General features: G+C 40.2%; 1 protein-coding gene across 7 annotated transcripts in view; it reads left to right on the plus strand.

Annotated features, from left to right (window-relative positions):
- The window catches only part of REDIC1 (regulator of DNA class I crossover intermediates 1), a 35,714-nt gene that overhangs the window by 12,572 nt on the left and 7,843 nt on the right, over window positions 1-15,299 (plus strand). For all 7 annotated transcript variants that reach the window (XM_089526855.1, XM_089526859.1, XM_089526858.1 and 4 more), the window contains 5 exons: window positions 1,556-1,688; window positions 5,944-6,010; window positions 6,810-6,943; window positions 9,494-9,990; window positions 11,488-11,554. In XM_089526855.1, the coding sequence (XP_089382981.1) occupies window positions 1,556-1,688; window positions 5,944-6,010; window positions 6,810-6,943; window positions 9,494-9,990; window positions 11,488-11,554 (898 nt within the window). The remainder of the gene's footprint in view (window positions 1-1,555; window positions 1,689-5,943; window positions 6,011-6,809; window positions 6,944-9,493; window positions 9,991-11,487; window positions 11,555-15,299) is intronic.

Raw genomic sequence — 15,299 nt, forward strand, 5'->3', positions numbered from 1 at the left:
TTCCATGATCTCGACCCTGTCAGAAATATCAGCACATGCCCCGACTCTCTCAAATAAGCCTTTATCGATTCTTGTTTACGCAGACGATGTTGTTCTAATGTCCATCACAAAAGTAGGATTGAATAGACTTCTGAGAGCTTTAGCAACTTACTGCACAAATGATGCTCTAAAAATTAATTATAATAAGACCAAAGTAATGGTCTTCTCGAGGAGCCGCCTCCGATATAAGTGGACCCTAGATGATCATCCCATAGAACAGGTGTCCATTTATAAATATCTGGGAATCACATTTCATGACAAGGGATCTACCAAATTACATCAGAAAAATGCTGTAATGAATACACAAAGAAGTATTAAAGCTTTATGTTCTTTCTATTATAATAAGGGAGGCCAATATATTCCAGCAGCTCTCCAAGTCTTTGTTATTAAGATATTAGCACAATTATTATACGGTTCTGAGATTTGTACTTTCAGTAGCTTTACAACCTTTGAGGTAGTTCAAACCAAATTTTTAAGGACAATTTTAGGTGTCCCAAATTGTGTTTCGAATTCTATTCTCCGTCTAGAAACAGGGATGCTATCTATTGAGGCGCGTGTATGGATACGCAAATTAAATTTATGGCTCAAAATGTTTTTTGTTCCGATCGGTTTAGTGCCATTAATTCTAACAGACTCCTTTCTGTCTCCCTGGAAGGAGACACTGACCTTGAAACTCTCATCTCTTGGACTCTCACTATCTGAAATAACTGTACTAGGTTATGATAAAGCAAAATCTGTGATTTCTCAACGCATCAAGGATATTGATTTCCAGACTCATATAAGCCAACTAACTTTACATCCTGTTAGGGAATCCAGTAGACCTGGCAAATGTGCGAAATATTTTGAGAATTTGAATGTCCCGAAATTTAGAAGAGCTTTCATGTCAGCAAGGTTTAACATCTTACCATCAGCAGTCCTGGAGGGCAGATTTAAAAAGATCCCTTACGAACACAGATACTGTCCTTGTGGCTCGGAGGAAATCGAAAATATTAATCATGTTCTCTTTGGCTGTTCTTTGTATACAGAAATACGTGCTTTATATATAACACCAATTGTGCTGCAGTTTCCAGGCAGACAAGAGAAATTTTATACAAATTTTCTACTTGCAGATCAGAAGGAAAATCTGCGAGGTGATGGCAGCCTACTTATTGTTGTGTGTTTGCCTGATCATGCTGTCCTATCATTGCTTTTTATCCTTACTTTTTATAGACTGTAATTTGTTTATATTCTCTAACCTGTTGTATTTTAAACTGGAATTTTGTAATTGTGCTGGCCAAATGGCCGTAATAAAGTTATTATTATTATTATTATTTATTAATCCCATGATAGTTAAATTTGCACATGAATCTTTGATGACTTTATCAAAAGCCTTTTGTGAGGCAAGTACACAAACAACATTATACTAGTAAATTGTCACTGAATAACACAAAACTAATGCAATATTTTGGCCCTGCACTAAGTTATATTTCCCTGTTCAATTCAATTAAAGCACTACCATCTTCTCTTTTTATTATAGACAATATCAGAAAGCCAGTTCATGTGGAAATTAATAGAGGAGTAAAACATACTTTGAGAAGATACAATGTAGAACTTCCCAAATCACCAGAATGCAGATCATCTAAACCTTTCTTAGATGATGTCCAGTACAGGTATATTTGCAGTGGGAGCTACTGTATATTCTTCATTCCAGTGAAACCTTGTAAATTGTAATGTTTTACTTTTTAGGTATGAAAGATTGGAGTGGGAATCAAGTGGTCATCCAAATGTTGTAGGATTGCAATTACCAGCATAGTAAAAAAGTAGAATGCTGGGTTTTGCAAGATTAAGGGCTGCATGATTTCTATCCCGTAACAGATACACTTGAAAATTGCAGGTGCAGATTTTTTCAAGCAGGTCTGCTGGTTACTGTATTACATATTTGAAATGAAGGTTTTCCAGACAAATGCTTTAATAGTATTGTCAAAGAAGCCTGGCTCATTCTCATCTCACTGAATTGAAATAAAGCTGTGGAATTTTCTGATGTACTGTATTATGGAGATCAATATGGCTATGGTATTCTGTCTTTTATTTTTGTTGAAATTGGAGAGGGTGCCAATATCAGGCTGAGTGGAAAAAAATTAAGATTCCTAAATTTCTTTCTAGTGAAGAATAGGAATAACCTGAGTCTATAATATAAAACTGATTGATAATACACCTGTGTGCCAGTCTGCTGGGCAGTAAGACTCATTAAGTTCTGGATAAAAATGCTCTGGCTAGAATTATGCAATCAATGCTTATTTTAATATAAGCATTGATAGCATAATTGTTTTAATTTTTCATTATTTTCCATGTCAAACTACTGATATACTTAAGTAGGTTTGATGATCAATGATCACTGGATTATTATGTACACTTACTAGGGAGAAGGTCTCACTGGACACAGTGGAATATCTGTGTAGATATGCAGGTTGAATATCCCTTATCTAGAATTCTAAAATCCAAAGAACTCCAAAATCTGAAACTTTTTGAGCTACAACAAAAGTAACATATTATTGTTGTTGTTGTTGTTATTTCTATCCCACCTTTTCCCCAAATCGGGACTCAAAGTGGCTTACAGTGATCACAAGTAATATGTACTTGTACTGTGTCTGCAAGGCTGAAGAGAGATGAAGCTGGACAGAAATGCAGCTGGAGAGAGATACGGAGATCTGTGAAATGTTGAGAATCCATGCCTCCTGCCATTTCACAGATCCACAGTCTCACTCCAACATCATTATGTCTCATTATGGATATACAAATACAGGTATTCCAAAGTCCAAAACAAACCTGAAATACACAACTCTTCTGGTCCCAAGCCTTTTTGATAAGGGATACTCAACCTTATAGCAATAAATATACAGTATATGCCAGTATCCTCCTTGAACAAAATATCCTCCTTCCAGACAAAGCCTTTATCCTTCAACCTTCTTGGCTTATTTGTGGAATGTTATGAGACAAGAAGGCAGATGTCACCTTTTGTTTCTACAAACTTAATTTCCCCTTAGCTTTTTTCCTTCTTTGTTCTCCTCCTTTCTGGAAAGAATACAATAAGGAGAGAAAGGCATTACAGCAACACAATGCCTTTATTATTATTATTATTATTATTATTATTAACCTTTATTTATGAAGCGCTGTAAATTTACACAGCACTGTACATACAATCTTTTTAGTTAGATGGTTCCCTGCCCTTGGGCTTACAATCTAAAAAGACATGACACAGAAGGAGAAGGGAGTGGTGGAGGGAAAGGATAAGAGGTCCAGCAGTTCCTCTCTACCTCCGAGGCCTGGACCAAGGCAGATGGACTGGAGGGAGGGCTTGGCTTCATAATGGATGGTTAATCTTCTTCCAGGGAAAATACATACTCTCAAGTAGGATAATACATATATAGTACATAGCAATACAGGAAATGGTTTGATAAACAGGCACCAAAAGAACATCAAATAATAAGCGACAATTATGCAATGCCTGGGAAGGCTTCTCTGAACAGGATGGTTTTCAACTCCGTTTTGAAGCTGGTTAAAGAAGTGATGGCTCTTGTTTGTGGGGGAAGAAGGTTCCAGGAGTGAGGGGCAGCGAGTGAAAAGGGGCGAATCTGGGATGGGGCAGAGGAAATCCTGGGCTGAGACAGCAGACCTTGACTACCAGAACGGAGGGCCCTGGTGGGAAGGTGAGGAGAAAGAAGGCCTGATAAGTAAGGAGGGGCCAGTCCATGGAGGGCTTTAAACGTTGACAGCAGGAGCTTGTACTGAATGCAGAAAGAGAGGGGGAGCCAGTGAAGGGATGCCAACACAGGAGAGATGTGGTCAGAGCAGTGGGCGGAAGTGATAATGCGTGCAGCTGAATGCTGGACAGAGATTAAAGGACTGAGGTGAGAAAGAGGAAGCCCAGCCAGGAGGACGTTACAGTAATCAAGTCGTGATACTACTAGGGCATGGACCAGGATCTTGGCAGTAGAGGTGGAGAGATATGGTTGGATTTTGGCAATATTGTACAAAAAGAATCTACAAGCCTTGGCTGTGGTCTGGATCTGAGGGATACACGACAGAGAAGAGTCAAAGATAAAACCAAGACTGTGGGCTTGCTGGACTGGTTGAATAGAAATGTTGTCCACAGAGACAGAAAAGGAGTGTTGAAGGGTGGACTTAGGAGGAAAGACAAGAAGCTCCGTCTTGGACATGTTGAGCTTCAAACGCCAATGGCGCATCCACTGCGAGACAGCTGTGAGGCAAGACGAAACTTGCTGTTCAAGCCTTGGAGAAAGGTCAGGAGCGGAAAGATACAACTGGGTGTCATCAGCATACAGATGGTAGGAAAAGCCAAGAGAGCTAATGAGTTTTCCTAAGGACAGTGTGTAGAGAGAAAACAGAAGGGGACCCAGAACAGAGCCCTGGGGAACTCCAACAGATAAGGGAACAGGAGAAGAAGTCTGACCGTCAGCAACCACTGCAAAAGATCTGCCAGACAAATAAGATCAAAACCAGTCGAAAACAGAGTCTGAGAACCCAAGGTCAGAGAGTATGTCAGTTAGGAGAAAGTGATCAACGGTGTCAAAGGCTGCAGACAAATCGAGAAGGATGAGAACAGAGTAAAGGCCATTAGCCTTGGCCTGTAAAAGGTCATTCGAGATCTTAGTGAGAGCTGTCTCTGTAGAATGCTTTGGGCGGAAACCAGACTGAAAGGGATCGAGGATGGAGTTGGCTTCAAGAAACTCAAGACAGCGCGAATAAACAACCCGTTCCAAAACCTTAGAAAGAAACAGGTAGCACTAATAAGTGAATGGTAGTACAGGTAGTCCATCTCAAAAGTACCCCAAGTATTGCAGGGCAAGTGGAATGGATTACAGAGCCTGCAATGAAACCAATAGCAGCAGTTTGTGGTAGCAATATTGTATTTGTACCTGACTTATCAGGCTGCTCACTGTTGTAATTACTGAAGATTCAGTTGTGTGGAAAGCACAGTAACAAGGATAAAATTGTGTTATTGTTTTTATTTATTTTTATTTTAAAAATCCTAAACAGATTTTTTAAAGCATTTGTGGGTTATTATATATGTTCAAAAATCTGCTCTGTTGTTGGAGAATGGGAAAATGCATTCAGCCATTTGCAATAGGAAGCTCAGCAATGGAAAAAGATCTGCCTCTGATTTGGGGTGCAAGATCTGTCCTCATTTCTCAGGGGTTTCTAAAGTTTTATATTCATGTTCAAAAATATTTCATGTTTCTCATATTTAGAGTTACAGTGAATTTGTACTTTCTTCTTTGATAAGATTTTTTAATATTAGTAGAATAGTCACATTCTCCTCATTTGTCTGAGAGGAAATAGCCAAGATAACCATTATCTCAGATTTGGCTTTTACATTCATTTGTGCTATGCATAATATAGTAACTGTCTTTTCCATTGCTTGGCCTTTTGGCCTCACTTACTCTCTCTCTCTCTCTCTCTCTCTCTCTCTCTATATATATATATATATATATATATATATATATATCCCTATAGTCAGGCTTTATGTTCACTCAGATGATCCCAAACCAGTGTGTCAGTGTGGTCTGATTCATGAAAACTTCATGGAAAGACTGTTATACCACAATATACTGTATTTGTTAATCTTGAGATTACCACAAGGCATTTGGGGATTCTTGCACCTAATTTAACACAGCAATCTCTCATGAAGTTATCACCAAGAGCACAATTCTATGCATACCAGGTATTCAATGGGATTTACTCTTTAGAAAATATGGTCAGAATTACAGCCAAAAGCAATGGGACAGACTTCTGAGTAGACATGTATAGGATGCCTTTACATGGTACTATGAAGAGGAAACATTTTTTAAAAAAAGAGTTGAAGGTGTGCCAGTCTATCTTATTCCATTTTCTTTTTCTTAATAGGGTGCAACAAGAAGTAATAGAAAATAGACAGAAATACCTTTTAGAAAAGGAGAACTTTAAGTCACAAGTAAGCTTTATTTATAGCACTCTTACCAAGCTCTTTTTGTTGCACTAAATACTGTGTCCAAGACATACCTTTTAGAGTGTTTCCCGTGTGAGCAGGTACAATAAAACTTTGTGTCATATTGACTTCTATAAATTGTATACTTACTATATAATAAAAGTAAAATACCATGAGTCAAACTTTTAACACTCTGTTGGGAAAGACAAGTGATAGCTACTAATTACTGTAGTAATTATCAATTGTCTTTCCCAAAATAGTACTAAAGGCGACATGTAAGTTTATAAATATCATAAAACATCAGTGTCATTTTAAAACAGCATCCATAAATGAACACATCATAGAGCAAATCAATATATACTACTCAAAGTTTCCATTAGATGACAGGCTTTTATTTATTGTGTTTTAAAACCACCCAATAACAAAAGTTCTCTGGGTGGTGTACAAAACATAAAAAAAAAATTACTCACAATAAACAGTGACTATACACAGCACATAATAAAACCAACAGCAAAAATAGAAACACTACAGCATATAAAAACCAGCAGCAATACAGAAGAGCACTGTGATCTAAAAACCCTAAACACAGTTCTTAAAATGGTTGGGAAGATACATTGCTCTGAAAATAAAGTAGTGCAAGCATCTGGTGAAACTCTCTGAGGATGGGATTCCCAAGAATACTGACTTAGTTTACTGCCTAGTCAATGAGAAAAACAGTAATATCACTGCAACTATTCATTGTTTAAGCAATTAAGCCAAAGACATCTTTTATTTCTTGCCAAGTGTTTCTATTGTTTGTTGACAGTGCCTACAAGCTTCTCAGCTAACAAATACTAAATGTGAAGATCTTTGGCTTTCTAAGGCAGGATACAGGCAAACAGGTTTCAATGAACGAAATGCAGATAGATCAGTTGACCTCTCTTTCCAGCAGATGAATGGGTAAGGATAGCTCCTGCATTGCAAATCAAAGCTGGCTTCCACAGTGGTTGATTGTATTATGTTTATTGTTTTAGTAACCTTGAAGATAAAATTTGCATTGAATTGTTTTTGGGTTTCCCATGTGTGTTTTTCAAAGTCAAGATTTCTTTTTCCAACCTATAACATACTTTCAGTCAAACCCTATGCCAATGTCCCTAGCTATGTAATATTGAGCATATCAAGACCATACCTGCCCATCTGCCATCCTCCCTGGAACAGTATTCCATGTCAATCATTAGATGGTGGGTTGATAGATGATGTTTAGCTGATGATTTCCTAAACTCATATAGCCCATTGCACACAGTGTCTTGATGCTGAAACTGACCATTTTTATTATTGTTTCTACTATGCACATTGATTGCCTTATTGACGCCCCAATAATGATTTAATATATAAAATAAAAACAATGAAACAATTATCAGAGATAGCAAACAATAAAACTAAGGGGAAAAAGTCACCATTCCAGATTTGCAGTGTATGATTGCATGGCTGAGACCTAAACACAGAAAGTGTTACATACTTAGGTCAGTGTGAAAACATGGTGATTCAGTGTAAGTCAGTCATCTCAACCCACATAAGCTGAACAAGTAGATGTGATTCTGATTCCATAACCAGGTGTAGTCTTAAGCCCTAGTGCTTGGCTAACTGGGCATCCTTAGGTGGAGAAAGGAGACCTTACCATCATCATGTATTATGGCTGGTGGCATCCAGAATGCTGTGTAGCCTCATGAGTCTGAGTGGCACAGCAGAGGACCAATAAACAAATATAGGTTGCTGTTGGGGGATGGGGAGCATGGAGTAGCAGGAACAAATTTGGGAGAAGAAGTCTACTGCTGAGTTGTTAATAAAGGTTTTCTGCTGAGTTGTTTCATGGGAAACCAATGGCTGAAGATACTGAGCAGGATCCATATCAATGTGTGTGTGTGTGTGTGTGTGTGTGTGTGGATATGTGGCATCTCACTCCCACCAAACATGGAGTCCCAATCAGAAAGAAGCCAAAAGACTTCAGCCTAGCTTGTGGACTGGCGTTTCATTCAGTTGGTGGGAGTTGCTGTGCTTATGTCAGCTGCTTGCATTAATGGGTCCAACATTCCTGTCACTCACAATGAGCCGCCCCCAGCATGTGGTCTTGGAAGGGTGGGGTATAGTCCAGTTTTTAGACTTGTTAGTGGCTGGAGACTTGCTCTGCATCATATCAATCCTGTATAGCAGGGGTAGGCAACCTGTGGCCCGCGGGCCGGATGCAGCCCGGTGAGGCCTTGGGACCGGCCCCAGCTCGGTCCTGCTGCCGATTGCCGCCGGGGCCTTTGGCCTCTCGTGAGCAGGGGCAAGGGGGGCAATTGTCTATAGACGCCTCAGAAACATGCATTTATATTAACATTTTTTTAAAAATCAGCAATTTTTTTTGCGTGTCCTCCACTTTTTTTAAAAAAGTGTCCACCATTTGAAAATGTTGTCCTACATTTGTCCCGGTTTATTTATTTATTTAAATTTTTTAAAAAATATTTAATTATTTATTTTTTGGCTTCAGTCCCCCAGTTGTCTGAGGGACAGCAACCCGGCCCCCGGCTCAAAACGGTTGCCTACCACTGCTGTATAGAGTTGTGGCAATTTTCACCCAACATATGTCTTTGCTTAGGTGATTTATCAGGCTGCCATGCCATTAAACCTCATTCCCAGGTGGAACTGTGGGAGCAAATTTCATGATGCTTGATTTATCTGCGTATAAAATATAGAAAGCTCTTTGATAAATGGCTATGCTTAATTTGTGAATTAGCTCTATCATCAAAGAGGGTCCAAACTGGCTAATAAACCAAATCTTATAAACTGAAATCTAAGCTAGCTGATCATATAAACAATATGAACTGTTTATTCATATGATCCAGTGTGGCATTCTCTCAGTTGTTGGTTTTTATTAACCTATACTTTGGACAAATAAAACTGCAGGTATTCGTGCTTCAAACACATTCTGTCTCCTCTTGATAATTCATTGATAATGTATTTTAAAATATTCATGTTATTTCTGAGCTCTTTTGGTTCCAAGCATGGTTTCAGGAATCTCTGATAGTTTACACGATGGTCCATTGGGTACCTTTATGTAGCATTTCCTTGTGTTTTTCATACAGAAGTGCTCTATTTTCCTCCTCCCCTGCTACTCAGTCCACTGCAGTGGAGCAGCAGTGACATACAGTGGCTGGACTGGTTAGTCACAGCTGTCTGAATAAAACAATAAATTCCATGTTATTCTAAATGAGAATGGAGCAGGATCCCCGTTTTCATCCCAAAAGGAATCTAGAATATGACACTATCAGAGTATCCTGAACCTTTAATATTGGGTTTTCTAAAGGGTAATATAATGGGTCAGTGAAAGAGATATTGAATACAAGAGGGAAGAATGTTTTGAAAAGTGCACTTCTAAAATGTATATTCAAACTGGTAGGGCAATTTGAGTAGTTTATACATTGCCTATTATGTTTAACTGATCACCTTTTCCTCACTTGTGCCCTAAAGTCTAGAATATAGTAACATATTCAGCAAGTCTCCCAAGTTCACTGCTGATACAGACTTTGGAAGCAATCACCAAGAAGACACCTTAAAGGATACCCAAGGAGAAAGCTCCCATCCTATTGCAACACTATTTGAAGAGAAGAATCAACAGTTTCTGACTATCCCTGTTTCACAGTCTTGTCATTCCTTTGCTAAAAAAGCAATCCTTGATCAGCTATTTACAGATTCAGGGGATGCAAATCAAATATCTAGTATGCATGGCCCTTACGATAATGAAGAAATGCATGAGATGACATGTTCTGTTCAAAGATATTCTGCTGAAAGAGATCTCCAAGGTATTTTCACAGCTCCAGAGCAGATTTTATTCCCTAACAGCCAAAGCTTAAATGCAGTCAACCAAAAGACTATTAAGAATCAAATGAAAGACTACTATCTCAAAGAAAGAAATAATGTAATATGTACAGATCGACAAGGGAATACTATAGATGTTAAAAATACAGGTAAATTTCTCTGATGCAAAGAACAAACACATTGTGAGTCAAGCTTTTGCATATTTAAAGAAGCACACTGATATAATTAGCTAAATGTCTTTTGTTAATAAGAGTTGTTCATGAGAGCAATAGAAGAGACTCTGTGTTATAGTGAGCCTTTGGGGGATGTGGAGGTACCCAGGTGGTGGATGCCATGCCATTAATTTCTAAGGGTAATATTGTCCCTTGAGGAGTAGTGCCCCATATGAATTTATGATGACTACAGATGCACACAGAAAAAGCAGAGAGATCCATTAAGTTTGGGTAGTGAAACTGCACCTTGCTGAATCAAGAGTTCAGGCTAAGGATAAAACTTTCTTTTCCCTCCACTGCATTGTAAACGGAAGCCCACTTTCATTGCAAATGAAAGCCTACCTTGTTCCACATAATTCCATGATGCCCTCAGGACACTCATTTTCCATTTCCTGCCTGCAGTCTCCACAAATGAGACTGATCAATACAAAGAAGAGACACCTCATCCCCTCTCAAGTCATCATCAATTTCTGTGTAAGTGATATCAAGGTTCCTTGTAGAGGAAAGAAAAACAAATTTAGCATCTGAGGCAAGCCAACTGTTCTCTGAAAGTTGCTGATGGGATGTCACTCGCCCACCTAGACTCATGGTTTCACTGTCAGATAGTACTCTGGGCCAGGTTTCATTCCAGGTCACTACCGAAGTTTCTCAAACCTTTTCAAGTTTGCATTATCACTCCCAGCCAGGGATTTCTTAGGAAGCTTGGGTATGTCCCAAGTTGTATTGATTCCTCTTCCCACCAGTCAAGAGAATGTTATAGTGCTTATTTACCATGAAGGTATATTCTGGATTGATCCATTCCCCAAATTCCTAATTAACTTCATCTAGCAATTTTATATAGACCAGGAATGGGCAATTACTGGGGGATTATGGGACATCTTGGCCACATATGATGGATGATTGCATTCGCCAACACCTTTTAAAACTTTTAAAAAACATTTGTTTCACTTAATTGTAGGTGGTGGCAATGATCTGGATATACCTGTTTTCTTTCTGTTTCTTTACCTCTCCTTCCTGAGGTTAGCTATGAAAGGAACTGCCTAAGAGAAGATAATTGCACCAGACAGAGCCAACTGGCTTTTTTCTAAGATCACATGTCACTTTCCTGTCTGTCTCTGGTTGGTGATGGGAGAAACCCCAAGTTGTATGGATTCCTCCTCTCAACATCCCAGACTGCAAGCAGTGTGGCATTTTGTGTACATGCATATAATTTCTTCAGGAAAGTAAGTTCACATTCATTTCAGCAGTGTGGTTGTTGAGCACATGGATCAAGCCCCACTACAGAAATTAATGGAGAAATTTTTCCAGGTGGATATCCTGAATGTGTATATCATTAATTTATAAAACATGCTTTATTTAGTTCTAATAAATTGTCATTATGGAAACATTTGCCTTAGTGCAAAATAATAATGAAGCCTTTTTTTTAACTTTTAGGAGTATTTGAAAACAAAAACAAAAATATGAAGGTGGCAGAAACAATACAGAACTATTTTAAAAAATGGTGAGTCTTAACATTATTTGTACAGTATTTTATTTATCACTAGGAGAGGTTTATGCCATAGTATGTGAGTCCAAATCTAATACTCCATGTAGCCTCCTTTCCCCACACTCCCCCCTTTAATTCCAGGAATCTTACCACTTTAGAGGACCTTGCCCCATTTCCTGCCCCCTTTTAAAACATCAGGAATCTTAGCAGTAGAATCTTAGCCCTCTCTTGTTTTCCTTGCCTCAGGAATCTTAGTAATAAAATGCCAAGAACAGTCTTCTGTTCTTTTGTTGCCTTTAAAATAATCTTGATGAGCTATGGCAGGCTCCCCTTTTGGTTATGGGAACCCCCTGTTTGCAATTTCAACTCAAAACTAACATTCAGTTAATTTTTGTAGTGCATGCCACAGTTTTCTGAATTATGACAGATTCTTTTATTTTTGCTTCCAAAGAATCCCCTGATTTGTAATTTTGACTTGAAATCGGTCACTGAAACTTGGCCAACAGCCAAAACAAGCAAACAAACAAACAAATAAACAAAACCCAACTGTAGAAGGTTGAGGCATCTATCAGTATTTCCTGGCTGTCTTTCTTTGCTTCTACTGAATCTCTGGAGTTTATCACACTGAGGCAGAAACCAGATTTAAAGTGAACATGATGTTCGGGGTTAACCTGGACAGAAAGTAGAAAACCCCCGCAAATACGGGTTGTTTTTCAGATGACGTTTGTGTGAAAGAGAAATAACGTGAAAATAACCCAAATGGAAAGTTGCCAAAACCCGCTACTTTTTACTTTCAAGGACTTCCAAAAATAAAAAGGAGTGGGTTTGGCAACTTTCCATTCAGGTTAATGTTGCGTTATTTTTCCTTTACACAAACATGTCTGAAAAACAGCTCTCTTTTCAGACTTTTAAATCCCATTTCTGCACAGGATTTAAGCAATTTGCTTCTGTGTGATAAACCCCTCTGTTTGGAATTTCAGCATGAAACTTGGCACTGCAACTCAGAGGACAACACCACTGTTGTCATTATATAATAATGGCATTATTATAACTCATTATATCCCAATGATTTATGGCTGACACAGACTCACAGATAGTTTCTTTTATTGTGTAGATATAGATAAAGAATACCCCTTCTTCAAGAAGCACAGGGTAACATACAGCTCAGCTCCCCCAATTCTCTCACTTAACAACCTGGTGGAATAAACTAGTCTGGCTCAAAGTCAATCAGTGAGCTTTTTGGCTAAGTGGAGATGTGATGGAATCTGGCTTGTCCTTGTCCTAATCTAGTTTGCCATTCAGGGCCTCCAGTTCCAATTTCCTGTTTAGAAAAAGTGATCAGCAAAGAGCCCTGTGATCTGGTGGATAAATATCAAGAGATCTTGATCAAATAGCCCTGTGATCTGTATCAGTCAGCTTGCAAATGATAGGTGAGGTATGGAGAACCTTCTCAAAGGCAGTCAATTAGTGACAGCTGTCATATAGTAAAATGTAATAGATATATGCCTTTACTGACACGTGGTGTTTCCCAAGGTTACTATGCAGCTAGTATGTATTTGCCTTAGGAGAACTGTATGGGTCTACAGCATTAAAGATGATAAACATCAAGAAATCCTGATGAAATATATGCCTGCAAGCTAAACTATGGGTAGGCAAACGTGGCAGGTCCAGGGGCCAATTGTATGAACCTAAAACCCTCTTGGGAACTCAAGGACTGACAAAATTCCCCTTAAAATGAAGAAAATAAAAGTGAATGTGGCTGGAAGTCAACACTGGTTTTGAAGAATTGGTATTTCTTGATGTTAAATATTGCAGAGGGGTTCCTGTAACCTCTTATTTATTCATTCATTTCATTTCCAAAGGTGGAAATGCTCTTCCAAAGGTGAAATGCTATTCTGGGACAGAAAAGGAAAGGTCCAGTGATTCTGCAAGGATCAAGGGCCCCAAAACAAAAAGGGTACCATGTGGCCTCAGGCGTGCAATCTCCCTACTCCTGGGCTCCTTAAGAGCTACCCTGTTATGCTTCTGCCTTCTGGTTTCTTTTCATGTGAGAAGCACCAGTACAGTCATATCTTCTACCTCAAGCTCCCCCGGGGGTGGCGGACCCATTAGGATGGTCCACCCTCGAAGGCTGATGGAACCCAAAAGGTTCCAAGAAGCCCTAGAGGGATATGCGACTGGTTCTGACGGCGATTCTGTTGATGCCCTGGCTAATATCTGGGATACCAACCTGTCCAGGGCTATACACAGTGTCGCTCCCAAGCGTCCTTACCGGCCTGCTCCTAATAAACAACCATGGTATACGGAAGATCTTAGAGTAAGGAAGCGGGCTGTGCAACGACTAGAGCGTAACTGGCGAAGACATCAGCGTTTATCTGACAGGACACTCCTCCGCTCTCATTTGAAGGCCTATGGAGTGGCAATAGGTGCAGCTAAGAATTCGTTCTATGCTGCACGTATTGCGTCCGCAGAGTCGCGTCCAGCAGAGCTGTTCAGGGTTGTGAGAGAGCTGACTCAGCTCCCTCCCTCCCTGAGCCCTATTCTGGTACCATCTAAAGCCTGCTGTGATGATTTTAATAACTTCTTTGCGGATAAAATCTCTCAGATCAGGGCTGATCTTGACGCCAGTATTTATGCAGGTCCTGTAAGAGAGGCGTCCGAAGCATCCGTGGCCCCAGTTATACTGGATCGCTTTGAGTTTGTTAGTACCGATGAAGTGGACAAGATCCTTCGAAGCGTTAGGAAGACGACGTGCTCTCTTGATCCCTGTCCCTCATGGTTGGCAGCTCAGGGGGGAGATGCGGTGCTGACTATGTTGCACCGCATCATTAATACTTCTCTAAGAGAGGGTCAGTTTCCATCTAAATTGAAAGTGGCAGTGGTTAAACCCTTGCTCAAGAAACCCTCCTTAGACCCCCTGATTCATAACAACTATCGGCCCATCTCGCTGCTACCTTTTTTGGGGAAGGTGATCGAGAGAGCAGTCGCCTTCCAGCTTCAATCGATCTTGGATGACACCGATTTTCTGGACCCATTTCAAACTGGCTTCCGGGCGGGCTATGGAGTTGAGACTGCCATGGTCGCCTTAGTTGATGACCTCCGTCTGAGCATGGACAGGGGAAGCGTGTCCCTGTTAGTGCTCTTGGACATCTCGGCGGCTTTCGATACCATCGACCATGGTATCCTTCTGGAACGCCTGGGGGAGTTGGGTATCGGGGGCACTGCTTTGCAGTGGTTCCGGTCCTACCTCTCGGGTAGATTCCAGATGGTGGAGCTGGGGGATTGTCGCTCCGATAAGAGGGCACTTACATCCGGTGTCCCTCAGGGAGCGATTTTATCCCCTATGCTTTTTAACATCTACATGAAACCGCTGGGAGAGATCATCCGGAGACACGGGGCGCGGTGTTATCAGTATGCTGATGACACCCAAATAATTTTCTCTGTGTCTCCGACTGATGCAGTAACTAAGGATGGCATCTCTCCTCTAGATGCCTGCTTGGCGTCGGTAATGGGCTGGATGAGGGAGAACAAACTCAGTGTGAATCCAGGGAAAACGGAAGTACTGGTGATAGGTCCCTCGGTTCCGGGTGGTGAGATTTGTCAGCCTGTCCTGAATGGGGTCACGCTCCCCTTGAGGGACTCGGTGCGCAGCTTGGGAGTACTCCTTGATTCGTCGCTTCATCTGACATCTCAGGTGGACGCGACGATCAGGAGTGCTTGTTATCAGCTTCGGCTGATACGCCAGCTGCGCCCCTACCTG

Source organism: Sceloporus occidentalis, unplaced genomic scaffold (assembly GCF_023333645.1).
Source record: "Sceloporus occidentalis isolate IW3139 unplaced genomic scaffold, rSceOcc1.0.p SCAF_5, whole genome shotgun sequence".
Lineage (NCBI taxonomy): Eukaryota > Metazoa > Chordata > Lepidosauria > Squamata > Phrynosomatidae > Sceloporus > Sceloporus occidentalis.